Raw genomic sequence first — 27,957 nt, forward strand, 5'->3', positions numbered from 1 at the left:
GACCTGGGAACGAAGCTCAAATCCACCTCAAACATCTTCTGTCGTTCTGGTTCAGTTTCCAGCCTGACGACACAGACAGAAGCAAACCAGGCTCAAATCTTTACACCTTTTATTTCAACAATGAAAACTTTTATCTTCCATAATTTTAATCAAATCGTTTCACAAAAATAACATCACTTTATTTTCTTCTGCACCAGGTAACAAAACTACAAAATGACTGAAAACAGAAATGTTTGTGGGTGGGCTGCACAGCTCGTCTTCATCTTCTTCTTCAGGTGAACCTGTATGTGTGACTGTTAAGGAGACTTGCTGTGCAGACACAGGAAAAAAAAGGATTTTTAACCAGCTAAAAACATCAAATCAGCCACATTCTTTTTAAAAAAGGTACGTAGAATTACATCAGATACCAAACTCATTCCGAGTCAATACAAACCAATAAGAATAAATCCCAGTAGAGGAAGAGTTTTATTTATCTTAAGAAAAAGACCACTTTTACGTGAAAAAAGTGTTTTTCCAGTCACCACCTGGATTTAACTAAGCTTACAGGTAAGAACCTCCGATTAGATAGCTCCTGCATGGCGATGTCTCAGCTGTAACAAGTTATTTAACCCAACTGATGCTGTAGCTTCTCATTTACAACCATGTGGAAAGACATCCTGTGGTCGTGGAAAAGATCTTAATCTGTTTCAGGAGGGTCAGATCATCGGCACCAAGCAGAGAAAAACTGGAAGGTTAGTGGGGAACCATCATCTTCCAGGAAGAAACGTGGTCGGAGGAAAAAGATGGAGACTTAACCTCAAATTTACCACCTTTTAGTGACCTTCATGACCAAAAATGTCCATGCAGAAAACTGCTATGAACAGCTACACCCATACCACGCCAACATAAGTTATATTGGGCGTCATGGCTAAAAGAATTTGGGAACAACTGATTAAATGGGTTAAAGTCTTTACAAGGCCACAGTCAATGTGGACCGTGATCAAAGCTTTGGGTGAATTTTTATTGTGTGACTTATTTGGGAAGGTGGTGTGTTTTAGAGAAACATTCATCACATCTCTGAGCAAAACTGTAGTCTGGAGTGAAATCTCAGGGCTCACAGACAGAGTTTCTATCATGAAACCAGAGTGAAGCATATCTTCGTTTTCTAACTGAAGGACCCATCCATTCATTTATTTTCTATAGCGCTTAGTCCAGTTCAGGTCGCGGGGCAGCTGGAGCCTGTCCCAGCAACTAGCAGGTGAGAGGCTGGTACACCTGGACAGGGCAGCAGTCCATCGCAGGGCTGACACAGAAACAGCCGCTCGCTCATTCCTAGGGAGAGTTTACAGTGAGCAGTTAACCTGACATGCAAGTTTTTGAAGGAAATTTTCCTTTATCTCACATGTTCATCTGGTAAAATGGCTGAAACTGAAAAATTTCTTTCAGGATTAAATGCTGCCTGCAGTTTAAGCCGTGTTGTCTTTGTTCTCTGGACTTCTTATTGTTTCCGGTCCCAACGAGAAGAACAGACGGGAAAATATCTGCTGCTCCCTCAGTCTGCAACACACTACAACAAGTCCTGAAACTTCATGACCTGGTCTCGTGGATGTTTTTAAGAAGAAGCTGGATCACTTAGAGGCAGGTGCAGGTGTGTGTGTGTGTGTGCTTCAGGGCTCCAGACTAACTGTTTTTTACGAGGAGCACAGCGGCCCCTAACTTAAATTTTCAGGAGTGCAAGCAGAAAATTTATGGGTGCACACTGAAATTGTATAACAAATATCCACATTTCCTCTCATTTTCACTGTATTAGTGATAAATATTTAAACAAAAAATGAAGAAATTATGTTTACCATTCACCTTTTTTTTTTTGCAGTTGACATAAAAAAAAAAAAAACATCTTACTGGTCGCATTAAAACAAAACAAACAAAATAGAACATAGAACTTGTCAAATCAAATCAGATTTGATTTTCACTTTGTAGTCGAAGCAGAACGGCAACTTTGTCCCATCATCCCCCACAGGACAGGTATGACTGGTCCATGTAGTTCCTGGTAATAAACAGCTTCAGGGACTGATGCTCCTCTCCAGCCACTGTTCCCACTCCTCAGTAAGAACAGCAGCTACTGGCTGTCCTAGAAGTCACTAATCAGCATCATCAGTCTAGTACATATAGTTGTAATGGATGCTGCCATAAAGAGGGATGTCGTGGGAAAGGCAAAAATTTATAAAAAGACAACCTAAAAATGTTTAGAACAGCAAAAAATAAATAAATAAAATAAAATAATAATTCTGTCAAGATTTTCTTTTTTTTTTAGTTCATTTTATTTAAGTGTAATTTGTTTTTTAATTAGGAGTCATGTCACAACACTTAACTTTTAAAATATTTTTGTCCACACTCTTTATTAATAGACATTACTATCTGACGGTAAACCAGCAGGATCCTCCAGCAGCAGCTTCTACGTTTCATTTCCAGCCTGGTCATGAAACAGAGGTGAACGTCGTCTGAATGCAGCTGCTGCTGCTGCTGCGAGAAGACCAAGCCTCGTATGAGAGGGTCTGCACAGCACCGCTCAGTGGGAATGAACGTAGTTTAGTCTTCCCACTGAGCGGTGCTGTGCAGACCCTCTCATACGAGGTGAACGTCGTCTGAATGCAGCTGCTGCTGCTGCTGCGAGAAGACCAAGCCTCGTATGAGAGGGTCTGCACAGCACCGCTCAGTGGGAAGACTAAACTACGTTCATTCACGTCAGTCTACAAAAGTCTCCAATAATACCAGAAAAAGTTGCTAGATTTGTTGTTAGTCGCTTTTAAAAATGCCGCTAGAGGGTCTGAAAACTCGCTAAATAAAGCGACATAAGCTGTGTCCCAATTCAAGGTCTGTGCGCAGACTTCATAGGCTACAGAGTGTCCTCCGTAGTCTACACACTTCGAAGTCTGCTTAAGGTTCGTGAAATGGGACCGCCTACCTAGTCTACAAGAATTTCCCATAGCAACAACACAGGACGTTGAATCACTTAAACATCTGAAATTACTCGTAGGAAACGTTAGTTAGACAAATCCACACTTCGAAGTGTGCAGACCCTGAATTGGGACACAGCTCCTGAATTGGGACACAGCTCCTGAATTGAGACACACCCAAAGTCGCTAAGTTGGAATCACTGAGGAATAATAAATTCCCCCAAGACCCGCCTCTTTCACACATAAGCCAATCACAGTGGTCGTTCGTCCCGCTCACACATTGGCTGTCGTCTTCTTCGTTGGTGTTCATCTCCTTTTCTCGTTAGTTTGAGTCGGCAAACCAGCAGCTAATTTGGGCATCACTGTGATCTCTGGGCTGAAGAGGTGAGCAGAAGTTTGTTAGCTACTAAATAAATTCAGTTAGAACTATTACAAGAAAAAGACCGGCTAATGTTTTGGTCGCCATGGCACGAGTAGACGAAAAATTTGCTCACTGTGACCATCAGTCGCAGTCTGGAGCCCTGTGCAGGTTTTCTGATTTTGAAACATCAGTCAGTTTGTATGTGTGTTGACTGTAAAACTTGTAACTGTGCAGCTACCAGATAATCAGCAGTTGCTAAAAGTCTGCGTTTGTGGTTACAAGACGAGCTGCCACCTCGTCTACCAGTTTCCCTTCTGGCCATCAGTTCGACCAGCTTCACTTTGGTTTCATGACTCTGGCTGCAATGTTGCTCCTGATGAAGCAGTGAAAGGATATGAGTCGTAGTCCAGTTTCTGGGTCAGGATTCCGGTCAGGATGAACTCAGCATTGTGGACGTCTGCACATCAGAGACAGGAGACGACATCAGGTGTGTTTACACGGTTCAGATCAGAACCAGTACTGATCAATACTCTGTGTGAGTGTGTTACCAATGTTTTTCAGGAAGTATTCTCTACAGAGGTGGAGGTCATTGTCACAGGAAATTAAAATGATCTCTGGAAGGTTCTGAAACAGAAAAAAACAAGTCAGACATGGAAGAATGGACGGGTGGATGGGTGGGTAAATGGATGGATGGACGGACGGGTGGATGGGTGGGTAAATGGATGGATGGACGGACGGGTGGATGGGTGGGTAAATGGATGGATGGATGGACGGGTGGATGGGTGGGTAAATGGATGGATGGATGGACGGGTGGATGGGTGGGTAAATGGATGGATGGACGGACGGGTGGATGGGTGGGTAAATGGATGGATGGATGGACGGGTGGGTAAATGGATGGATGGACGGACGGGTGGGTAAATGGATGGATGGACGGACGGGTGGATGGGTGGGTAAATGGATGGATGGACGGACGGGTGGATGGGTGGGTAAATGGATGGATGGACGGACGGGTGGGTAAATGGATGGATGGACGGACGGGTGGATGGGTGGGTAAATGGATGGATGGACGGACGGGTGGATGGGTGGGTAAATGGATGGATGGAAGGACGGGTGGATGGGTGGGTAAATGGATGGATGGAAGGACGGGTGGATGGGTGGGTAAATGGATGGATGGACGGACGGGTGGGTAAATGGATGGATGGACGGACGGGTGGGTAAATGGATGGATGGACGGACGGGTGGGTGGGTGGGTAAATGGATGGATGGATGGACGGACGGGTGGGTGGGTGGGTAAATGGATGGATGGACGGACGGGTGGGTAAATGGATGGATGGACGGACGGGTGGGTGGATGACCTTGTTCTGCTTGTGCTCCATGATCTTCCGGTAGGACGGCTGCTTGGCCAGCAGCTTCCCTCCAGCGCTCTCCAGGATAGCCTTCATGGTGCTGAGGCTGGGGCACATACCTGGAGTCAGGTAGAAGTACTTCCCCTTCATCATGAGACACAGAACAAACATCCATGAGAAGCAGCTCAGAGTTGTGGAACATCTCAGTGGCAGCATTTAGGAAATAATCACTTTCCACCTGATCAAGCAGATTACAAATTCTGGACCAGGAATAATATTCTGTTTGAAATCAGCAAAAGAGGGAGAGTATGGCCACTAAGCTCTTAACGATGAGTCTGTAACAGTCTGTAACAGCTTTTAATCCCAGTATAAACCAGTCTGTAGCAGCTTTTAATCCCAATATAAACCAGTCTGTAGTAGCTTTTAATCCCAGTATAAAACCAGTCTGTAGCAGCTTTTAATCCCAGTATAAACCAGTCTGTAGCAGCTTTTAATCCCAGTATAAACCAGTCTGTAACAGCTTTTAATCCCAGTATAAACCAGTCTGTAGCAGCTTTTAATCCCAATATAAACCAGTCTGTAGTAGCTTTTAATCCCAGTATAAAACCAGTCTGTAACAGCTTTTAATCCCAGTATAAACCAGTCTGTAGCAGCTTTTAATCCCAATATAAACCAGTCTGTAGCAGCTTTTAATCCCAGTATAAAACCAGTCTGTAACAGCTTTTAATCCCAGTATAAACCAGTCTGTAGCAGCTTTTAATCCCAATATAAACCAGTCTGTAGTAGCTTTTAATCCCAGTATAAAACCAGTCTGTAGCAGCTTTTAATCCCAGTATAAAACCAGTCTCTAACAGCTTTTAATCCCAGTATAAACCAGGCTGTAGCAGCTTTTAATCCCAATATAAACCAGTCTGTAGCAGCTTTTAATCCCAGTATAAAACCAGTCTGTAACAGCTTTTAATCCCAGTATAAACCAGTCTGTAGCAGCTTTTAATCCCAGTATAAAACCAGTCTGTAGCAGCTTTTAATCCCAGTATAAAACCAGTCTGTAACAGCTTTTAATCCCAGTATAAACCAGTCTGTAGCAGCTTTTAATCCCAATATAAACCAGTCTGTAGTAGCTTTTAATCCCAGTATAAACCAGTCTGTAGCAGCTTTTAATCCCAGTATAAAACCAGTCTCTAACAGCTTTTAATCCCAGTATAAACCAGGCTGTAGCAGCTTTTAATCCCAATATAAACCAGTCTGTAGCAGCTTTTAATCCCAGTATAAAACCAGTCTGTAACAGCTTTTAATCCCAGTATAAACCAGTCTGTAGCAGCTTTTAATCCCAGTATAAAACCAGTCTGTAGCAGCTTTTAATCCCAGTATAAAACCAGTCTGTAACAGCTTTTAATCCCAGTATAAACCAGTCTGTAGCAGCTTTTAATCCCAATATAAACCAGTCTGTAGTAGCTTTTAATCCCAGTATAAAACCAGTCTCTAACAGCTTTTAATCCCAGTATAAACCAGGCTGTAGCAGCTTTTAATCCCAATATAAACCAGTCTGTAGCAGCTTTTAATCCCAGTATAAAACCAGTCTGTAACAGCTTTTAATCCCAGTATAAACCAGTCTGTAGCAGCTTTTAATCCCAGTATAAAACCAGTCTGTAGCAGCTTTTAATCCCAGTATAAAACCAGTCTGTAACAGCTTTTAATCCCAGTATAAACCAGTCTGTAGCAGCTTTTAATCCCAATATAAACCAGTCTGTAGTAGCTTTTAATCCCAGTATAAACCAGTCTGTAGTAGCTTTTAATCCCAGTATAAACCAGTCTGTAGCAGCTTTTAATCCCAGTATAAACCAGTCTGTAGCAGCTTTTAATCCCAGTATAAAACCAGTCTGTAGCAGCTTTTAATCCCAGTATAAAACCAGTCTGTAGCAGCTTTTAATCCCAGTATAAAACCAGTCTGTAACAGCTTTTAATCCCAGTATAAACCAGTCTGTAGCAGCTTTTAATCCCAATATAAACCAGTCTGTAGCAGCTTTTAATCCCAGTATAAAACCAGTCTGTAACAGCTTTTAATCCCAGTATAAACCAGTCTGTAGCAGCTTTTAATCCCAGTATAAAACCAGTCTGTAGCAGCTTTTAATCCCAGTATAAAACCAGTCTGTAACAGCTTTTAATCCCAGTATAAACCAGTCTGTAGCAGCTTTTAATCCCAATATAAACCAGTCTGTAGTAGCTTTTAATCCCAGTATAAACCAGTCTGTAGTAGCTTTTAATCCCAGTATAAACCAGTCTGTAGCAGCTTTTAATCCCAGTATAAACCAGTCTGTAGCAGCTTTTAATCCCAGTATAAACCAGTCTGTAGTAGCTTTTAATCCCAGTATAAACCAGTCTGTAGCAGCTTTTAATCCCAGTATAAACCAGTCTGTAGCAGCTTTTAATCCCAGTATAAACCAGTCTGTAACAGCTTTTAATCCCAGTATAAACCAGTCTGTAGCAGCTTTTAATCCCAGTATAAACCAGTCTGTAGTAGCTTTTAATCCCAGTATAAACCAGTCTGTAGCAGCTTTTAATCCCAGTATAAACCAGTCTGTAGTAGCTTTTAATCCCAGTATAAACCAGTCTGTAACAGCTTTTAATCCCAGTATAAACCAGTCTGTAACAGCTTTTAATCCCAGTATAAACCAGTCTGTAACAGCTTTTAATCCCAGTATAAACCAGTCTGTAGCAGCTGTCAGATTGGGAGGTAAAATGATGTAAAATGATTGTATGAATAGATGTAGCAGCATAAAGGTCGACCAGAAGAAGAAAGCAGAATTTATTACTAACAGAACTTTGTAGAAATAACACACAGATCAACAGTGACCAAACCTTTTCTCATCTCATCGTTCTCTCAAGTCTTGGCTTTCAGGAGAAAAATATTGTTATTGAAACAAACACACAACAGAAACTATTTCCATGTTTCCACTTTTTCCTCATTTCCAGTTATTCCTGCTACTATTTACCTGCTATCCTCACTAAACCAACTCCAGCTCAGCTGCTTTGTGGCGCCACCGTGCATCAGAAACGTCTTCTTGGCTTTATTCCAGCCATAGAGGAGCATTATTTTTCTTCTTTTCACACACACATAGAACTTTCTGCTCACTGGTTGATCTTTGGCTGCTCCTGATTGGACGTTACCGTCAATCTAAGCTCTCTGATTGGTGGAAAGTCTGACAGGAAGTGGCTTCATCATCATGTCCAGGTCTAAATAGAGGTCTCTTAGCAACATAGTAGTGATGGTGATGTTTTTATGATGAAATGTGATAAATAATGCTGTTATCATGGATCATGGTGGATTTACCAGGTAGAGTCTCTGAATAAAACTACATTTAGTGGCTGGATTGTAAACCTCCTGGACGGGATAGAAATGCCTGGAAAACTTTTGTAGATCAGCTAAAGGGTAGCTATCCATCAGGCTCTGGAATTCTTTACCTTCTGACATCAGAAATATCAGCTTCCTTCCTCTTTTCAAATCCATCCAAAACATACTTTTTCAAAATTGCCTATCCCACGTAACCACCACTCTTCATCACTTTTCAGTTCATTTATTTTGTTCTCATTTATCTTGTGTTTTTATCCTTGAATTTGAACCCTATTACTCTTTTTTATTGTAGTATCTGTGTGTGTTTTGAAAAGCATTTTTCAAATGTATTATTATTATTATTATTAATTTACCCTACAGAGTTACACACTACTGTTCCTGAGACACTGATGATGGTATAAGCAGTAGCACTCTGGGTGCCGGAAATCTAGCGGAGGCTCAGATGATGCTAGCATGTTGGCATACGTTTATATCCATTCAGCATGTATCTGTTAGCTTTCACAGACATTGCGCTTCTTTCATGGCACCAGAGGCTCAGGCTTCCATCTGTCTGACCTTGAACAGTGGTGCAGTGTGGGCTCTCTTCAGGGACTCCTCCAGGCTGAAGCTGAACAACACCTCCGCTTCAGCATCCCTCAGCGTGTACCTCTGCTCGTCTGCAACACATCAGGAACAACGGTGTGTAAAAACACTACCTGAAGAAGAGTGAACATCAACAAACTGCACACATACCCACAAACTTCTGGCTCCTCCAGCTCTCTTCCAGCCACTCGGGGCTGACGATGTGCTTCACCACAGACATGGCCGTCAGGAACTTGACAGTGCGAGTCACCTTTGTGGCCAGCAGGTGGGTGGCTTTCTGACTGCTGTCTGCCACCTCTCCACCCAGAGCCAGTAACCTCTGCAGGTGAAGGACGGAATCAGAATGAGAAGCTGAGAAGGTAACGCTAGCCTGCTGCGTCCATGGTCCAGATTTACCTTAGTGTACTGCTGAACCTGCATGGGCTCGAAGCCTGTGAACATGACTCGAGGAGTGGACTCTGGAGGAAGCTTTTTACTGGGAGACTGAATCTCCTCCATCCTGCACACACATATATCTTATCAGTGTTCCAGCAGAACATAACCCTGTACCCTTTTTCCAAGACTGTGCACTCACCGGGCCTTCTTGTTTGCAGGCGAGTTGGTGGAATCAGGAAGCTTCTGCTTCTGGAGCAGCTGGAGGTTCTGCAATAAAAATGAAAAGTCACAATTTATAAGAAACAAACACTCACACACTCCGTCACTACAACAGAACTTACCGCCACAGCTTCAGGAGAAACTTTCACCGGAGTCCTCCAGGCAGCTGCAGAGAGAAGCAGAACCAGGTCAGAACCAGAACACAGAGTCAGATATTCTCTTTATAAGTCGCAGTTCCGGTGGGTTCTGGTGGACGTACCCAGGAGGTTCTGGACCAGCTGTGGGTTGGGCAGCAGTGGTTCGGGGTGAGTGTAGATGGAGTATCTGCTGTGCTGGATCTGTCGCAGAGCTTCAAAGTTTCCCAGCAGGATGTCACAGAGCCACTGGGCGTTCACACACGGGATCTTCCACTCCTTGGCCTTCTCATACTTCAGCCCACTGGGTCTGGAGAGGAACCAGAACATCAGAACCGCATCACTGACTGGAACACACACGTTTCATGTTGTTCTGCTGCTCAGTTGTCAGACTGCTTACTCTTTACAGATGAGGACAGTGTTACTGCGACACAGGTATCCGGTGTATCTGGCACCGGCCAGGTACGCCATCAGCTTCAGGTCGTCTCTGTCCGAGTCCACGAAGCCCGTCACCGATACGATCTGACAACAGAGACAGAAACGCTCAAAGGAGGCAGGTAGACACACAACAGCCGTTCAGAGGAGGCAGGTAGACACACAACAGCCGTTCAGAGGAGGCAGGTAGACACACAACAGCCGTTCAGAGGAGGCAGGTAGACACACAACAGCCGTTCAGAGGAGGCAGGTAGACACACAACAGCCGTTCAGAGGAGGCAGGTAGACACACAACAGCCGTTCAGAGGAGGCAGGTAGACACACAACAGCCGTTCAGAGGAGGCAGGTAGACATACAACAGCCGTTCAGAGGAGGCAGGTAGACACACAACAGCCGTTCAGAGGAGGCAGGTAGACACACAACAGCCGTTCAGAGGAGGCAGGTAGACACACAACAGCCGTTCAGAGGAGGCAGGTAGACACACAACAGCCGTTCAGAGGAGGCAGGTAGACACACAACAGCCGTTCAGAGGAGGCAGGTAGACACACAACAACAGCACCACCACGTCTGCCTAACCAAGTCTTCTAATCTTAAATCCAGTCATAAAGACTTGATGGTCCTCCTAAATGCTAAAATAGAGTAAAGAGTCTCTACACTGCTGGCTGTGCATACAGATCTGCAGCGTGCCACGTTCAGAGGTACTCTGACGACACGGCTGTTGTAGCTTGTGTGAAGGGTGGGGGTGGGGGTGAGTACAGGGAGCTCATTGCTGGATTCACCACCTGAAGAAGGGACAATGGTCTTATTCCTAATACATCAAAAACCAAGGAAATGATTGACTTTGGCAGGAAGCCCTGTCATCAAAATCAGAACATTGAGGTGGTCAGCACCTAGAAGTATCTGGGTGTACACCTTGATCACTACCTGGACTGGTCAGCACAGGCATGTGCCGTGTATGAGAAGGGACAGAGCAGGCTGTTTTTCCTGAGGAGGCTCAGGGCAGTTTACATAAGCAGTGAAATGTTGCACATTTTCTATCAGTCTGTTGTGGCGTGTGCTGTTTTCTTTGGGGTTGTCTGTTGGGGCGGCAGAATGACCACGAGGGACGGTAACCAGCTGACAGGCTGATTGATAAATGTGTGTCTGTGAGGGGAGGAAAGTTGACTCTGTAAGCTGTGTTGGACAGTAGGATGATGGCTCTAATGCAAGGCATCCTGGGCAACTCCAAGCATCCACTGCATGACACAATGGCAGATCAGCGGAGTAACCGTAGCAACAGGCTCCGCTCGCTTTCCTGCAGAACAGAACGGTTTAAAAAGTCGTTCATCCCTTCAGCTATTCGGCTTATTAACAGATGTGTCTGAAATGAACATTTTATCTGAGCACTTTTACTTTTATCCTATTCTTGTTTATGTGTGTGATAGTGTTTGCTGACGGACACCAGAGTTTCTCTTTTGGCGGAGTAATAAAGTTCTGTTTGTCTATCTCTCTATCTAAATAGGTTATTCATAGGTGTGTGTATCTTCCACACCCCGTTTTAGCTGCAAAACTTCTTTCCAGACCAGTACCAATTCACACTCTGCAAAAATGATCTTTTTCAGAGAGCACAAGGAAAACACACTTTGTAGGATTTCCTGCATAAGAAAACATTTCTAGACTTTACTCAAGTGAGAATTTATTCCAGGTCCTTATCAGGAAAAACCCCTCCAAACCATCCTGTCAACACTTCTTTCAGTGTTCCTCACTTTGAAAGAAAACATCTGAAATCAAGAGAAACTAAAGAAGAACAGAAGAACTGCTGGTGCAGCAGTGACATCAGGTGCTCAGCACAAGGACATTGGAAGGTCGGTGGTTTCACTCCCGCTTCTGATCAATCTGGCCTTCACCCACCTTGCAGGTGTAAGAGTGTTTGGTGGTTTGTGTGGTGGTGCCACCCTCCAGCTCTGGGGGCAGATAGGTGGACTGGTAACTTACCAGCAAATATCAAGAATGTTTCTGACATGAAGGCAAAGGAAAACAAAACATAAGATGTTTTATTCCCGTCTTCATGATAAGCTGAAGGACTTCGGGGCTCTTACATTTGATGTTGTCGTTTGTGTGTGTGTGTGTGTGTGTGTGTGTGTGTGTGTGTGTGTGTTGAAGGTGGACCTACATGCTGAGAACAGGGTTTGGCTCCCGGAGGGAAAGCAAAGGGCAGATGTAGTGTCCGATGAGGAGGCAGCATCCTCTTCCTCTTCAGGACAGTGTTGAGCCAGTGGGCGGTCACACAGCGCTTCCCCTCTCTGAGGGCCTGAAACACATTCACACCTTCCTCTCAAACATTTCCTGGATTCAAGAACACACCAAGACACTCTCCTTAGAAATAAGAAAGAAGCCTTCATCTTTAAGACCCAGTCTAGTTGGTAGAACCGATCAGACAGTATGAACTGAGGTGAACAAACAAATGAAAGAGAAACTATATACAAAAATAACATAAAAAGAAACAACAACAACAACAACAATAATAATAATAATAATAACTGCATCATCAAATCATAATATATAGAAGTTTGAAAAAGGCGTGGGAAGAAGCATACACTTGTTTTGGAAATCCCCACCCCTTTATACTCATCGTGGTTTATATACATCTATGTACTACATAATATCCATATACTACATTATTGTCCAAATAATATATATACAACCTAAATATCCATATCAATTAATTACTACATCCATAAAAATGTACCGGTCTGTAAACTCGCTGCAGGAGATGTCATGAGATACTTCACAGATCATGTGACTTAGCGACGGTTGACATGTTTCCTTACCTGCACATACATGTTGCTGACTTGACTCTCACACAGAAGGTGGGTGCAGCGGCTGCTTAGGGTGGGGTCAACAACACCGCCACACGCCTGGATCACCTGAAGGAGGAGTTTGAGGTCAGGACACAAACTTTCTTTCCAGACTTTTACCACCCAGACAGAATAAACTCCGTGGAGGAAAGCGTCAGAAACGTCTTCTTGGCTTTATTCCAGCCATAGAGGAGCATTATTTTTCTTCTTTTCACACACACATAGAACTTTCTGCTCACTGGTTGATCTTTGGCTGCTCCTGATTGGACGTTACCGTCAATCTAAGCTCTCTGATTGGTGGAAAGTCTGACAGGAAGTGGCTTCATCATCATGTCCAGGTCTAAATAGAGGTCTCTTAGCAACATAGTAGTGATGGTGATGTTTTTATGGTGAAATGTGATAAATAATGCTGTTATCATGGATCATTGTGGATTTACCAGATAGAGTCTCTGAATAAAACTACATTTAGTGGCTGGATTGTAAACCTCCTGGACAGGATAGAAATGCCTAGAAAACTTCTCTAGATCTCCTAAAGGGTAGCTATTCATCACAGTTTACCCCACAGAGCTACACACTGCCGGTCCTGAGACACTGGTGATGGTAGAAGTGATGTATAAGTGATCCTCATCTCTCTCTGATTAGCGTGTCATGTGACTCATGTCTCACCCTCTTCCACGTGGCCAGCAGCTGCTTGTCGGCCATTTGTTCGGGGTAGTCAGCGACAGCAAACACGCAGCCCAGAAGAAAGCCGTCCTGTGGAACTGAGAGCAGAGCAGATTGACGGTGTAAACGGTGCAGGGTCCAAATTAAAGGAGGAGTGCAGCTCTACTTACTGTCCTGTCCTGGTTCATGTCCAAACAGCTGGGAGACGTGTGGAGGCTGCTGGAGCTGAGGCTGCAGCGTGGTGGTCTGCTGCTGGAGGACCTGCTGGTTCTGATGTTGCAGAACCTGCTGCTGCTGGTTCTGCATCTGCTGCTTCTGCAGCTGCTGCATGTGCTGCTGCTGCTGCAGGAAGTGCTGCTGCTGCTGCTGCTGTAGATGCTGTTGGTGCAGCTGCTGCTGGTTCTGCTGCTGTAACATCTGCATGTGCTGCTGCTGCTGCTGAAACTGCTGCAGCTGCTGCTGGAGGGCCTGCTGCTGCTGCAGCTGCTGCAGATTGGGTCGTAGGAGCTGCTGGGGCCGCAGGTGCTGCTGCTGCTGGGGGAATGCCAGCTGCTGCTGCTGCTGCTGCTGCTGCTGCTGCTGGGAAAACATCTGCTGTTGGTGCATCTGCTGCTGCTGCTGCTGTAGAAACTGCTGCTGCTGCTGCTGTTGCTGCTGCTGGGGAAGCTGGGAGAAACCTTGTTGCTGTCCAGCCTGGGACTGCTGCTGCAGCTGCATCATCTGATGCTGCTGCTGCTGCAGATGCATCATGGGATGCTGCTGTTGCTGTGGTAACTGCTGATGCTGCTGGGCAGCCTGGTGTGACTGTTGCAGTAACTGTTGCTGCTGCTCTGCTGTAAGGGGCTGGCCGGCCAGTTTGGACTGGTTAAACAGAGGAGGGTTGGTGCTGCCGGGCGTCTGACCGTGGATCCGATTGGTCTGCTGCTCCAGGGGCTTCGTCTGATTGGGGGTTAGGTTCTGGATTATCTGTATCAAAGACAAACCAAAAGAACAGGTGAAGATGCGGAGAGAAAGAAGCTTCTTGTTACTGATTGTGATGAGTTTTATTCTTTGATAACCTACAAAAAGATCAGTCCAGCGGTTTGGTCATTCTATTTGGGCTCAATCCCCCACAGAAGGTTTAGTATACTGCCATTTAGCTCTTTGGAAATTATATTTCCAGAATATTTTGAGATGAAAGTCCTGTGACACATGTCAGTGATTTTAACTGAAACTGCAGCAGTGGACATGGAGGGACAATGTCAGGGACGTCAGTAACAATGTCAGAGACACAACATCAGAGATAATGTCATGGACAATGTCGGGGACAACGTCAGAGATAATGTCATGGACAATGTCAGAGATAATGTCATAGACAATGTCAGAGATAATGTCATGGACAATGTCGGGGACAATGTCAGAGATAATGTCATGGACAATGTCAGAGATAATGTCATGGACAATGTCGGGGACAATGTCAGAGATAATGTCATGGACAATGTCAGAGATAATGTCATGGATAATGTCAGAGATAATGTCATGGACAATGTCGGGGACAATGTCAGAGATAATGTCAGGGACAATGTCAGAGATAATGTCATGGACAATGTCAGAGATAATGTCATGGACAATGTCAGGGACAATGTCAGAGATAATGTCATGGACAATGTCAGAGATAATGTCATGGACAATGTCGGAGACAATGTCATGGACAATGTCATGGACAATGTCGGGGACAATGTCAGAGATAATGTCATGGACAATGTCAGAGATAATGTCATGGACAATGTCGGGGACAACGTCAGAGATAATGTCGGGGACAATGTCAGAGATAATGTCATGGACAATGTCAGAGATAATGTCATGGACAATGTCGGGGACAATGTCAGAGATGATGTCAGGGACAATGTCAGAGATAATGTTATGGACAATGTCGGGGACAATGTCAGAGATAATGTCATCGACAATGTCAGAGATAATGTCATGGACAATGTCGGGGACAACGTCAGAGATAATGTCAGGGACAATGTCAGAGATAATGTCATGGACAATGTCGGGGACAACGTCAGAGATAATGTCGGGGACAATGTCAGAGATAATGTCATGGACAATGTCGCGGACAACGTCAGAGATAATGTCATGGACAATGTCGGGGACAATGTCAGAGATAATGTTATGGACAATGTCAGAGATAATGTCATCGACAATGTCGGGGACAATGTCAGAGATAATGTCATGGACAATGTCAGAGATAATGTCATGGACAATGTCGGGGACAATGTCAGAGATAATGTCATGGACAATGTCAGAGATAATGTTATGGACAATGTCGGGGACAATGTCAGAGATAATGTCAGGGACAATGTCAGAGATAATGTCATGGACAATGTCAGAGATAATGTCATGGACAATGTCGGGGACAATGTCAGAGATAATGTCATGGACAATGTCGGGGACAATGTCAGAGATAATGTCATGGACAATGTCGGGGACAATGTCATGGACAATGTCATGGACAATGTCAGAGATAATGTCATGGACAATGTCGGGGACAATGTCAGAGATAATGTCATGGACAATGTCGGGGACAATGTCAGGGACAATGTCAGAGATAATGTCATGGACAATGACGGGGACAATGTCAGAGATAATGTCATGGACAATGTCAGAGATAATGTCATGGACAATGTCGGGGACAACGTCAGAGATAATGTCGGGGACAACGTCAGAGATAATGTCGGGGACAATGTCAGAGATAATGTCATGGACAATGTCGGGGACAACGTCAGAGATAATGTCGGGGACAATGTCAGAGATAATGTCATGGACAATGTCGGGGACAACGTCAGAGATAATGTCATGGACAATGTCGGGGACAATGTCAGAGATAATGTCAGGGACAATGTCAGAGATAATGTCATGGACAATGTCAGGGACAACGTCAGGGATAATGTCATGGACAATGTCAGGGACAACATCAGAGATAATGTCATGGACAATGTCGGGGACAATGTCAGAGATAATGTCATGGACAATGTCAGAGATAATGTCATGGACAATGTCGGGGACAATGTCAGAGATAATGTCATGGACAATGTCGGGGACAATGTCAGAGATAATGTCATGGACAATGTCGGGGACAATGTCAGAGATAATGTCATGGACAATGTCGGGGACAATGTCAGAGATAATGTCATGGACAATGTCAGAGATAATGTCATGGACAATGTCAGAGATAATGTTATGGACAATGTCGGGGACAATGTCAGAGATAATGTCAGGGACAATGTCAGAGATAATGTCATGGACAATGTCAGAGATAATGTCATGGACAATGTCGGGGACAATGTCAGAGATAATGTCATGGACAATGTCGGGGACAATGTCATGGACAATGTCATAGACAATGTCAGAGATAATGTCATGGACAATGTCGGGGACAATGTCAGAGATAATGTCATGGACAATGTCGGGGACAATGTCAGGGACAATGTCATGGACAATGACGGGGACAATGTCAGAGATAATGTCATGGACAATGTCGGGGACAACGTCAGAGATAATGTCGGGGACTATGTCAGAGATAATGTCATGGACAATGTCGGGGACAACATCAGAGATAATGTCGGGGACAATGTCAGAGATAATGTCATGGACAATGTCAGAGATAATGTCATGGACAATGTCGGGGACAACGTCAGAGATAATGTCAGGGACAATGTCAGAGATAATGTCATGGACAATGTCGGGGACAATGTCAGAGATAATGTCACGGACAATGTCAGAGATAATGTCATGGACAATGTCGGGGACAACGTCAGAGATAATGTCAGGGACAATGTCAGAGATAATGTCATGGACAATGTCGGGGACAACGTCAGAGATAATGTCAGGGACAATGTCAGAGATAATGTCATGGACAATGTCGGGGACAACGTCAGAGATAATGTCATGGACAATGTCGGGGACAACGTCAGAGATAATGTCATGGACAATGTCTGGGACAACGTCAGAGATAATGTCATGGACAATGTCGGGGACAACGTCAGAGATAATGTCATGGACAATGTCGGGGACAACGTCAGAGATAATGTCAGGGACTTCTTACATGGGCGACGTTGGCGGGCCGACCAACCGGCTGCATGTCAGAGTTGTTGGTGATGTTACGGAGGGTTCTGATGGCAGGGCTCCATCCAGGGATGCTGTCCGGACCTGAAACACCTGCAACAGAGAGGTGAAACCTTCATATACAGACACCGTGTTAAGAAGAGCTAACATCTGTCAGCTGATTGTTAAAGCAGACTGGCTTGCGTTGGTCCTGAGGTAAATTTATTTTCCCTCTAACATAGTGGGGAAACGACCTGTTCTGAATTGGTTCTGTGTAAATAAAGAAAAAGGATTTCTCTGAGTTCTACATGGACTGAAGTTCCTGGGAAAGCAGGACATATTATGCTGTCACAGGGAAGCACAGTTCTGCAGAAGAGAGATGGAGAACCAGAACCATCTGAAACAACATCTTGGCCACAGTGAGGCAGACCTGGTTCTGACATACTGACCCGGCTGGCTGGGGTGACTGATTGCAGCAGTTGAGCGAGGTTCTGCAGACATGGGTCCACCTCCAGGAGCAGGAGGAACTGTGGCACACAGATTGATCAGCCCACTGCCTGCAGAGGAGACCAGATCTTTGCTGCCAGGGGGGCCACCACGTCGCCGGGCCGTTGAAACGGGGGCAGTGGGCGTGACCATTTCAGCCGGGGTCCAGTTCAGGTTGGTGCCTTCCTTCTCTGTGGAGGAGTCGTCATCAGAGTCATCAAACATTCGCTCGCTGCGGCGTTCGGGCTTCCGGGGAGATGTCGGCGACACGGAGTTCAGCCTTTTAGGTCCCGGTCGTCTGCGAGGACTGGACTCCTCGCCGGATGAGCTGGCGCTGGACTGGCAGGACCGCTGTGGACTGTAGCTTCCATCTGAGTGAGAGTAGAACTCTGCTTCACTCTCATCCTCTTCCTCAGGCTCCACATATGTGAGTCTGGGGTGATAAAGACTCTCATCCTTCCTGCTTTTATCTGATGAAACACAACAAACAACCAAGCAGAGGTACTAGTTACATGTTTTCCCTCCAACAGATCAGCGCCATTTTCAGCTTAAAGGTTACATTTAGGACGGAGAAGTGTGAAAATGATTTATTGTGCTTTCATTTTTCAACAACACAAAAGTTGGAATATGAATACTTTTTATATTCAGCATATATGAAGCATCAGCTTGTGGAGGCTGAAAACCCTCGTCTACTTTCACTGCAGAGAAAACTGTAAAAGGATTGCAGTTTCCAGTCCACGAACCAAACAGAATCAACTTCCTCTGGTACCTCCTATTGTTATATGTCGAGGTCAGATCACTCCTCAGGGAGCTCTAATGGTTCTGTTCAGGTTCTGTTCTTCCGTAGACCTGCTGCACTGACAGTAAGATGATCATTAAGGGCCGGTTGTTCAAACGTAATCCGATCGGATTTCGGTTATCGGTTAGGATCAAATCCGGATTCAGAAATCCACTTGGATTACGTAATGCAATCCTGGTTGTTATCTGGATAAAACCCTCAGTTTGGGTTGTTCTAAACTTTTGAGTAGAATCTGGATAACTTTGATCCAAAAAAACAGGATTTTCCTGATCCCAACAGAGGGCAGGATTACAAGGTGGATGTCAGAAAGAAACTGTGGTTCAAACTAACAGCTGATCAAATAATAGAAATTTTTACTTGGTGCATATGTTTATATTTGTATTTTACACCTGACTTAACTGTTACAGTGATAAAGTAATTAAAGGGACAGGCTCCTATTAAGTCTTTCAGCGTAGTAAAATAAAACGGTTAAAAAGCACAATGTAAAAATAAAAACATGACATTATCATGTCCCCACGAAATAAACGACCAAACAAATCCAATAACAAACACTAATATAATATTCCATTTTCCTGTTATTCATCACTGCATAATCAGAGGAGAACCTGTCAAAAAATTAAATTTCTAACGACGGCATCCCTCACTACACGTTCTGTCCATCCCTCATTCTGACTGAGGTTGTTTACTTCCGCCCAGTGAGTCACTAACATGTCACAGAGAGGGAGATTAAATTTTTTGAACAACCGACCCTGAAGGATTAAAATGATTTGTGTTCCTGTGAAACTACGGAGATCTCGGAGATAAAGAGCCTTCAGATGTACTTCTGCCTTCTGCTGTAGCTAAAAACCTCCCTGCTGAGCCGGCAGAGATTCAGCAGAGCTGCTGTTACCTTTCACAGAGTCCGTTATCCAGTCTGGAGTCACAATTTTGATCCCAGGATGCTTCAGGGCACACTCAAACTTCGCCTGGGGGGAAAAGAGACCACAAAAAGTAGGATGTCATTTGAATTTGTAATACACAGCCAATACGTGTGGTCTGAGACGTGGAATGGTTGTCAACATGTGTGAGCAGCTGCTTGAGCTTTAAAAGGCTAGACCCCAAATCCAAATGGATGGAAGAATATGAATGTTTATATATATTAGTGCTGGGCACGTTAATGCGCAATGCTTAATTAATCGCACGCTTTTCTTTTTTTCTAGCCGCTGGCTTTGATGACAGGATCATGGCGTCCATGTCTCTCTTCCTGCTGCAGTGGTGCGTCTGATGTAATCAGGAGAGAGCAGGTTTATTAACATGAAGAGACGTTTTCTGTCTGGAACTTAAGAAAGAAGAAGAACCACCGATGATTCTTTGTCTAAACCCATGCAGATGGATAGAACATTGTGATATTGGGACAGGAATCTGCTCCCAAAAGACAACGATAAACTTTTATTTATTATTATTTTTTAATAAATGTGGTTTTAATTTAGGCCAGACAGCAAAGGTAAGACATGTTTTCTGACTTTTACAAACGTGCAGCATAAATCGGGTCTTCTTCTGCCTCTGGTTCGGTGAATCTTGGTCGTAACGAGATGAAACTTCCAGCTGTGGAATCTGTGAGATGTGAGCTTTCAGTAGAGGAGTCATTTGTTCGTGTTCATGGGGAGACATCATCTGTGTTTATATGTGTGTTTGGACTTTGTGTACCTGGTCTTTGAATTGTTTGTTGTCTTAACTGTGTGTGTTGGTGATAGAAATGGTTTTACTGAGCTGGTAGCTGAGATTCTGGACTTTCTGTGGATACCACACATGTTTATAGTTACATCTACAGACCTGACGCTACACCCGGAAACGAGATGTTAACCCTTAACTCCCGGTAGCGGAGGCTGCAGGTGCAGAGGTGAAGCTAAACAGTCAAGCTAAGAATGCAAAGTGAGAATTTATAGGCCAGAAATCTGGATAATGAAGCAGTGAAGGTGCATGGATGGAAGTTATTGTGCATATTGTGAATATTTCTCTCTCCTCACCATGTAGAAGCTGTGAGATTCTCATCCTGCTTTCTGTCTGTTCACCTGATGCTGATATTCATCACATATTGTTCCTTCTGTGTTTAGAAGGAAGCAGCTTCACAGCTTTAAATTCATCCTGCTGACTTTTTACCTTTTAGTTAGTAAATCCTGAACATTTCATCCTTCTTTCTCATAAATATGTGATTTTATATATGAAGAAATATTTTAACTGTTGGTGTTTAAAGAGAAAATTGCTGCTAAACCTGTTTATGTGTTTAGTGCAGGGGTCTGCAGCCTTTCCAATCCAAAGAGCCATTTTTCCCTCAGACAGCTAAATAAAACTCCTTTAGAGACGCAGATGTTATGAGACTTTAAAAAAGGCAACTTAATATATATTTTAATGAAGAGCCACCATAGGATATTTGTTATTTTTTAAGAACCACATTTTTATTTCCATTTTTAAGGTTTTAAAATAAAGAAAAACACAAAACTTTATGAAAAGAGGATAAACAGACTTTTTTCTAAGGAATGTAGATATTTGTGGAAAATGATGTAAAAGAAAAAAAAGTCCCTGGTTTCCAACCTGATGACAAGATAGATTTAAAAAAATATTTTAGCCACGTATTTAGAGGCTTTGTGGAAGGTCCAGAGTTGCAGGTTGGAGACCCTTGATGCTAGTAAGTCACAATTAACTGCATTTTCTTTATATAACTGTAGGCCTTCTTTTAAAGGAAAGAGACATTTTGCGCGTAACAATGCGATTAATCGCAAAATGTCATGCGATTAATCACAATTAAAAATTTTAATCGTTGCCCAGCACTAATAGTTTATACTCGACGTTTGTGATATAGCCTATATAATATATGATATATCCTACGTAAAACGTCTCGGGATACATCGAGTGTACTTGCTATATTTGCCCACCGCTACATCACATGGTGATAATATCTGTAATAAAACCCCGAGACGTTGACAACCGAAGTTAAACAGCTGATTACGATAAAGAAACTCGTAGCATAAACTTACAAAACTAATAATCTGGCTAAAAACACAAAGGTCTCATTTGTGCCCCCCCTTCCTGGTCAGTACTCCTGCTGTGCCCCAAAACTTTTCTAGACCCGCCCCTGAATAGTTAAATCCTTTCTACCACCTGTCAGTTACTTTGTTAGAGAAGGTTCCTGCCAAAACAATACTTGAGGGTAAATATGTGCTGGTATGAACCATGGACCGCTAGAGTCCTCCTCCTCGCCTGAACGATAAACATATGCTACAAGAGAGACGGTACTAGCGACAGAAAAGCCGATCAGCTGATCATCGTCAGGAGGAGCAGACACAGAGAAGACCAGAGAGCCACTAGACCAGCCACGTTTGTGTACAACGCAGGGAGAAAAATAGACATAAAAAAGTGCAGGTGTGGACCCCTCTCAATGTAAAAAGTGTGGGTGTTAAACACTGTCATTATCCACGCAACCCTTTTAATTGCGTTAAATTAATTACACAATTAACTCTCAAGCTAATGATTACATAAATTTGCTACTGTCATTAAAGTTTTACTTTAGACTGCCCTAAAAAAAAAAAAAAAAAGAACAAGAACAAAAACACAGAACTTGCCCCTTTTGGTTCCTTCACCACTAAATGTGTGGCCTTCTTGTTGAGGTTCAGCTGACATTCTCCACCATAAAAGGTCACGTAAGCCCACAGAGCGTTGAGGTCGTCTGGAAGCTGCGTACAAACACAGGATGGGATAAAAAGCTGAAATGGGGGGTATCACAGTGCTACAACTTCCAGGAAAATGCACTGCATTTCCAAATGCTCTGAGACAGGCCGTCCCAACTCTTTTTATTCAGGTATTCCAGTCACTTCCGTGTCCACAGGTATAAAATCCAACACTGGGCTATGCAGAATACTGCTACAAACATTTGTAATAGAATGAGAGCTCAGCATGGCACTGTGACAGGAAGCCACCTGTAGAACTAGTCCATGCAAAAAACAGAGATAATCGATGGGAAATCAAGATGCCCCAATACCTCTGGTAATAGAGTGCATTTCCACACCATGCAGGGAAAACACAAGCATCCATGGTGGTGCATCAAGAAGTGTTTTTGACATCTTTTGTTGTTTTGTTATAATTTGCGGTTGAGCATAGCCATGTGTGAAATAAAATTAAACAAAATTTGTTCAACCAACTTTATTGAAACACTTTATTTTTCATCTTGACTGCGTCACTGATGAGTTTACAGAAACATCTAAACTTTATTAACCTCTTCTTGATGAGACCCCTGTATAGAGGGAAGCATGGGCTAGTGAAGTCCAGAAGATCTTTACACACACGAGAAAGCAGCAATGCTAACATATAGCATAGTAACATGATGAGGAAGGGGGTTTTACAGGGAAGGGTTCACTCTTCCTATCAAACTATCTTGGGCTTCACTTCTTTCTGGATCCTCATGGTGCTTCTAAGGTAAATATGGGGGCTATCCCTGGATTCTCCAGACTGACCATTGATCAACGTGTCCATCATCATCATCATCATCATCATCATCGGCCGATGGCTTCCTGAGATATTTACCTACATAACACTTCTATTAGAATGCCTGGAAACTGTTTAGGTTCACCTTTGACCTTTTACTGTAGCACAGTTCCTCGTCAGATGTTACTTTACTCATTCATATTTCAGACAGGAGGCATAAAAATGATACCTCATCCAGAATAGGTTAAGGGAAAATGACAGAGTTCAGAAGTGTATGATAAAAAAAAACCTGCACCAACATCCTGCCATCAGCATCCAAACTGATGCCAAGGATTAACCATTCAGGTTTACTACTGATTCGTGTCTGAATAGCCTCATCATTCTTTTCTTTTCTTTTTTAAAGACATCTCGGTAGAAACAATGTACTTACTCTGGGCAGACAAGCCGTCACACCAAAGAATATCTGTCCTGATTCTGGAGAGAATCCAGTAACTCTGCAGAATTCAAGGTCAAAGGAAACAACTCACCTAATAATTCAGTTTTATACGTTCTCTGTTGAACTGAGGAACGGTTTGACAAAAATAAAGCTTTTCATTCCTGAAATGCTGGAAGGATACGGCAGGAGGTCTCCACATCGAACCGAGAGGATCACCCAGGATGGCTGAAAGTGAAAACACAAGCAGCAGTTAGCTATGCTAACATGCGACGGCTACGGCTGAGTGTCATCACTCGTTTCCTGAATCTGATTCAATTCAATTTAGATTCATTTACTGATATTTATGCAACGTAAAAATTTCTTGAACATTCTTAGATCATTTTTTAAAACACTGACCCCAATTCCATCTGGGAGTAATCACATTTCTGTAATAATCTGATCTGTAGTGTCTACATGCACTTCTGAAACACGATATTATAAGGATGGTTGGAGTATGTACGTGCATGGTGACGTCACTTCCTGTTATTTTAAAAACTTTCAGTGTTTGTTGAGAATGGAAGAGCCCATGGTCTGATCATTAGCTGCTAATGTGAGAGGAAGTGTATAAAAAACAAATTAATCTCCAAATTGTATAGACTGACATTGGATTAAATAAATTTGAATCTATTCAAATTGATTAATAGATTCTTTTCAACCCAGCTCTATGAAGCTAACAAAATGACATGCAGCTGCATCAACGTGTTTCATGATTTCTGTGGATATTTTCAATCCATTTTATTCCAAACGGACTCTGGCAGAACCCTTACCTTGACAACAGGCAGGTCAAAAACCTCTCTGGACTCGCCCACCTCGGGGTTGTCTCCATCCTCTGCGATGATGTGAGTGGCCAGAGCATTGTAAGACACCTCCTTCCCTTTTCCAGCTTTCAGCAGCTGCACAACCTGGAACATGGACAGATGGCTTCAACATCACCATGACAACCACAATATCTACTCAGATCAAGCAGCTAAAGGGGATCCATGACACCTGCTCATCCTGAAGACGTTTGGTTTTACACCAGAGATCTGGTAAATCCACAATGATCCATGATAACAGCATTATTTATCACATTTCATCATAAAAACATCACCATCACTACTATGTTGCTAAGAGACCTCTATTTAGACCTGGACATGATGATGAAGCCACTTCCTGTCAGACTTTCCACCAATCAGAGAGCTTAGATTGACGGTAACGTCCAATCAGGAGCAGCCAAAGATCAACCAGTGAGCAGAAAGTTCTATGTGTGTGTGAGAAGAAGAAAAATAATGCTCCTCTATGGCTGGAATAAAGCCAAGAAGATGTTTCTGATGCACGGTGGCGCCACAAAGCAGCTGAGCTGGAGTTGGTTTAGTGAGGATAGCAGGTAAATAGTAGCAGGAATAACTGGAAATGAGGAAAAAGTGGAAACATGGAAATAGTTTCTGTTGTGTTTGTTTTAATAACAATATTTTTTCTCCTGAAAGCCAAGACTTGAGAGAACGATGAGATGAGAAAAGACTTGCACCAGGAGATAAAGTGCCAACTGATCAGTAATGAGGTGTTGACATATTTAGCATCTATAAAAGTTATTCAACAACTTTTAATAATCAATATCTTAAAAACCAAAGACTTAAATACAGTAATTGAGGGAAACGAGCAAAGTACGCCTGGAACAATTTGTCACTGAGTGCAGCTTGTTTCCTGGTGTGGAGACGTCGACCTGGTCAGGTGATGCTGCTGCAGCACATCTACAGAGGAGACTAAAGAACGGTCATGTCCAGGTCGTGCTTCTCCTTCTCTGACCTGTGGTTTGTGTAGTCTGAGTCAGTGAGGAACGGACTTTAAAATAAGAAGAAAAAAAGTCTGCATTAACGAGTGATAAAATAAATGTGATTATTTAATGCGACAAAGCGAAAATTACACATCAGCGTGCTCAGCCCCATTCTTAATGGAGTCGATAACATGTAAAGTATTCGACAGTCTACATTAAATAATATCATTAACACGTTAATATCCAACTGTTATCCAGGATGGATCAGCCAGCAGCAGCTTTACGCTTTGTTTCATTTTCAGTCTGGATGCAAAGCTGAACATGTCCTGCAGCCACGAGACGTTACTAGAGATGTCGGTTAGTAACTTAAAAAAAAAAAGTAGCTATAAGCGTCTGAAAACTCACTTGAAGTGTAACTCCACCCCCTAATTTTGGCGTATCTCCACCCACTGCTAAATTTTGAAAACTGACAGAAACTGCAAGGGTTGGGCTGGGTGGTCCTGAACGTATCAGTGTGAGCCGTTAGCTGCCTGTCAGCAGCTCCAGCAGCTCTGGAAAGCTGTGGAGACTCGTGGCAGGTTGTAGCAGCTGCAGGAAGAGCTGCTGGAAGTTGCTGCTGCTACGATTTGAGCTGCTGTCTGTCGCCAGATGAGGATCAGCAGGTAAAGAATAAAGTTCGTGTTACTTTTACACCCTCAGAAGCACAAATCTGTCCCATTGCAGGAATAATTCATCAGAAACTGTGAAAAATAGAAGTCTGAAACTAGCAGATCTACACCATTTCACCATTCAAATGCGTTGGTGGGCGTGGTTTCTATGCCTGTGAGGTGAGGACTCACCTATCTGGGGTTGTGGTTTTTAAAATTTTCTCATGACACAGAAAAGCACCAAGTAGGGCTCTACATCAGGAAAAAAAACGGGTTTTACCCTGCATGGGGCATTATAAGCCATTTTTGACCCAAAAAATCCTGTTTTTTAAAAACATTTTTAAAATACAAATTTTACTAGTAGTATAGGTGTTTTTAATCACAAATAACTAAGACTGTGGTGTTTAAAGCTCAAAAACACATTTTAGGGTGCACTGCCCCTTTAATATAGCAACAGCCGCTACGTTCTTCTGAACTAGTAGCACTGCGCATGTCAGTAGCGTTACGAACTTATTAAATCTGCCCAAATACAAGTGATCTCCTTCTTTTTCTTCTTAAAATTGTCATTATGTATACAGGTTCCTGCTTATAAGCTTTAGGTAGCTTCCTAAGGAGACCTGATTTATACACGATCCTGGCTAAGCCATATGAAAAGGTGTAGAACATGTGAATGTGAATATGGATGTGTATGAATAAATGAAAAATGAAATGAAAAAAATGAAATGATCCAGCGTCCATGTAAACATGTCAGATGGACTCTCCGATCCCAGTTTCTGTTTGACGAAGGTAGAGCATGTAAAACCGGAGATAGCTGTAAAATATTCACTGTGAAATTTTAACAATATTTTGCCTCTGTTTATCATTTACACGTGCAGATTACAAAACATTTAATCAGAGATATCTGAATTAAAATATACATCTTGGTCTATAAAATGTTATGGTGTAGCCACTCTGAACTCGGTGGGTGTACACTAAATAAGGACAGCTTTATGACAGCTATAAGAACAGCTACTGCGGTGTTCCAGTTTCTCCTTCCATTATCAACAAACAGGAAGTTTATATTTGGGTCGATGCTCTGAAAGCAACATCGAATGACATCCATTTGTCAGAATAGTGGGATCAGGCAATCAGCTCACACAGAGGTGCACATCAGTTCTACAGGTATCTAGCACCAGAGGGTCAAACAGCGGTGACGCCTGCGCAGTGAGCGGCGCCCAAGTGGGCAAGATGTTGACAGTCCCAGATTGGTTTAAATTAATCAAGTGTAACCATCTGAAGAGTGTTACTGCGCATGGAGGCAGCGATATAACAACACTGAGGCCGTTGAGCAGACAACATTAAGGACAAGACAGGAAAATGCCAGTTTAACCACGACCTCAGCGAGCCCCCCGATGGCTACACTGCAGGTTGTAAGCTAGGAGCTAAACCTGGAAACTCTAAGCTCAGGCTTCTGTAATCAGCCAAAGTGCTGTGCTAAGTAGATTCAACACAAAATAATCAGTCAACGAGTCTCACAGACAGCATGTCATACCTTGACAAGACAGGAAAGAAATCAAGCAGTTTATCATGTAGCATGTTTCCCAGTTAGCTTGCTAGTTAGCGTCTCCTGCAGTGCCTAGTTCAGATTGAATGTATCGGGCAAGTTAGCATGCTAACGACATAGCTAAACGAAGCTAACATTAGGATCTTCACCTTCTGGTCAATGTCCCCAACCAAGTAGAATTTGACATCTTTAAAAAGTTCATCCGCGACCTTCCATTCCTCTTCAGACATGGTTATCCATGAAAGACAGAGGATTATTCCTCTGGAGGCTGGACTGGTGAGGAAGTGTGTGTATGTCTGTGAGACTGCTGTGGAGCAGTAATCGAAGACACCGGAGCGCCAAATCGCTGAGCGCGCCTCGGACTGCACCATTCCGCGAAAAGTAGGGGTGTTGGTAATAATAATTAGTACACCATTCTTTCGCCTCACTTTTCCGACCTAACAACACATTGTGTTAAATAATATAGAAAC

The 27,957-nt window shown here is 43.3% G+C and overlaps 1 protein-coding gene across 1 annotated transcript; it reads right to left on the minus strand.

Annotated features, from left to right (window-relative positions):
* Positions 1 to 92: 92 nt before the first annotated feature.
* paxip1 (PAX interacting (with transcription-activation domain) protein 1) lies at positions 93 to 27,821 on the minus strand. Its single transcript, XM_041992947.1, has 23 exons — positions 27,637 to 27,821; positions 24,312 to 24,446; positions 23,687 to 23,730; positions 23,500 to 23,563; positions 22,211 to 22,321; positions 19,501 to 19,576; positions 17,776 to 18,282; positions 17,328 to 17,440; positions 13,411 to 14,206; positions 13,244 to 13,338; positions 12,551 to 12,646; positions 11,893 to 12,030; positions 9,706 to 9,827; positions 9,431 to 9,615; positions 9,294 to 9,337; positions 9,152 to 9,219; positions 8,974 to 9,076; positions 8,728 to 8,896; positions 8,551 to 8,651; positions 4,653 to 4,787; positions 3,846 to 3,921; positions 3,694 to 3,754; positions 93 to 287 (listed from the first exon to the last, which is right to left on the minus strand). The coding sequence occupies exons 1-23, from the start codon at positions 27,715 to 27,717 to the stop codon at positions 272 to 274; spliced, it is 3,336 nt and encodes a 1,111-aa protein (XP_041848881.1). The 5' UTR covers positions 27,718 to 27,821; the 3' UTR covers positions 93 to 271.
* Between the last annotated feature and the right edge of the window lie 136 nt (positions 27,822 to 27,957).

This window comes from Melanotaenia boesemani, chromosome 8 (assembly GCF_017639745.1).
Source record: "Melanotaenia boesemani isolate fMelBoe1 chromosome 8, fMelBoe1.pri, whole genome shotgun sequence".
NCBI classification, from domain to species: domain Eukaryota; kingdom Metazoa; phylum Chordata; class Actinopteri; order Atheriniformes; family Melanotaeniidae; genus Melanotaenia; species Melanotaenia boesemani.

Bases quoted from the DNA above. Each gene is read 5' to 3' on its own strand.
- paxip1 (XM_041992947.1), bottom strand. From the start codon at position 27,717: ATGTCTGAAGAGGAATGGAAGGTCGCGGATGAACTTTTTAAAGATGTC. The intron at 23,731-24,311 runs GTAAGGGTTCTG...TTTCACTTTCAG, and splicing joins TTGACCTGCCTGTTGTCAAG to CCATCCTGGGTGATCCTCTC. The intron at 4,788-8,550 runs GTCAGACAGATG...CTCATGATGAAG, and splicing joins ACACTGCACCACTGTTCAAG to GGGAAGTACTTCTACCTGAC.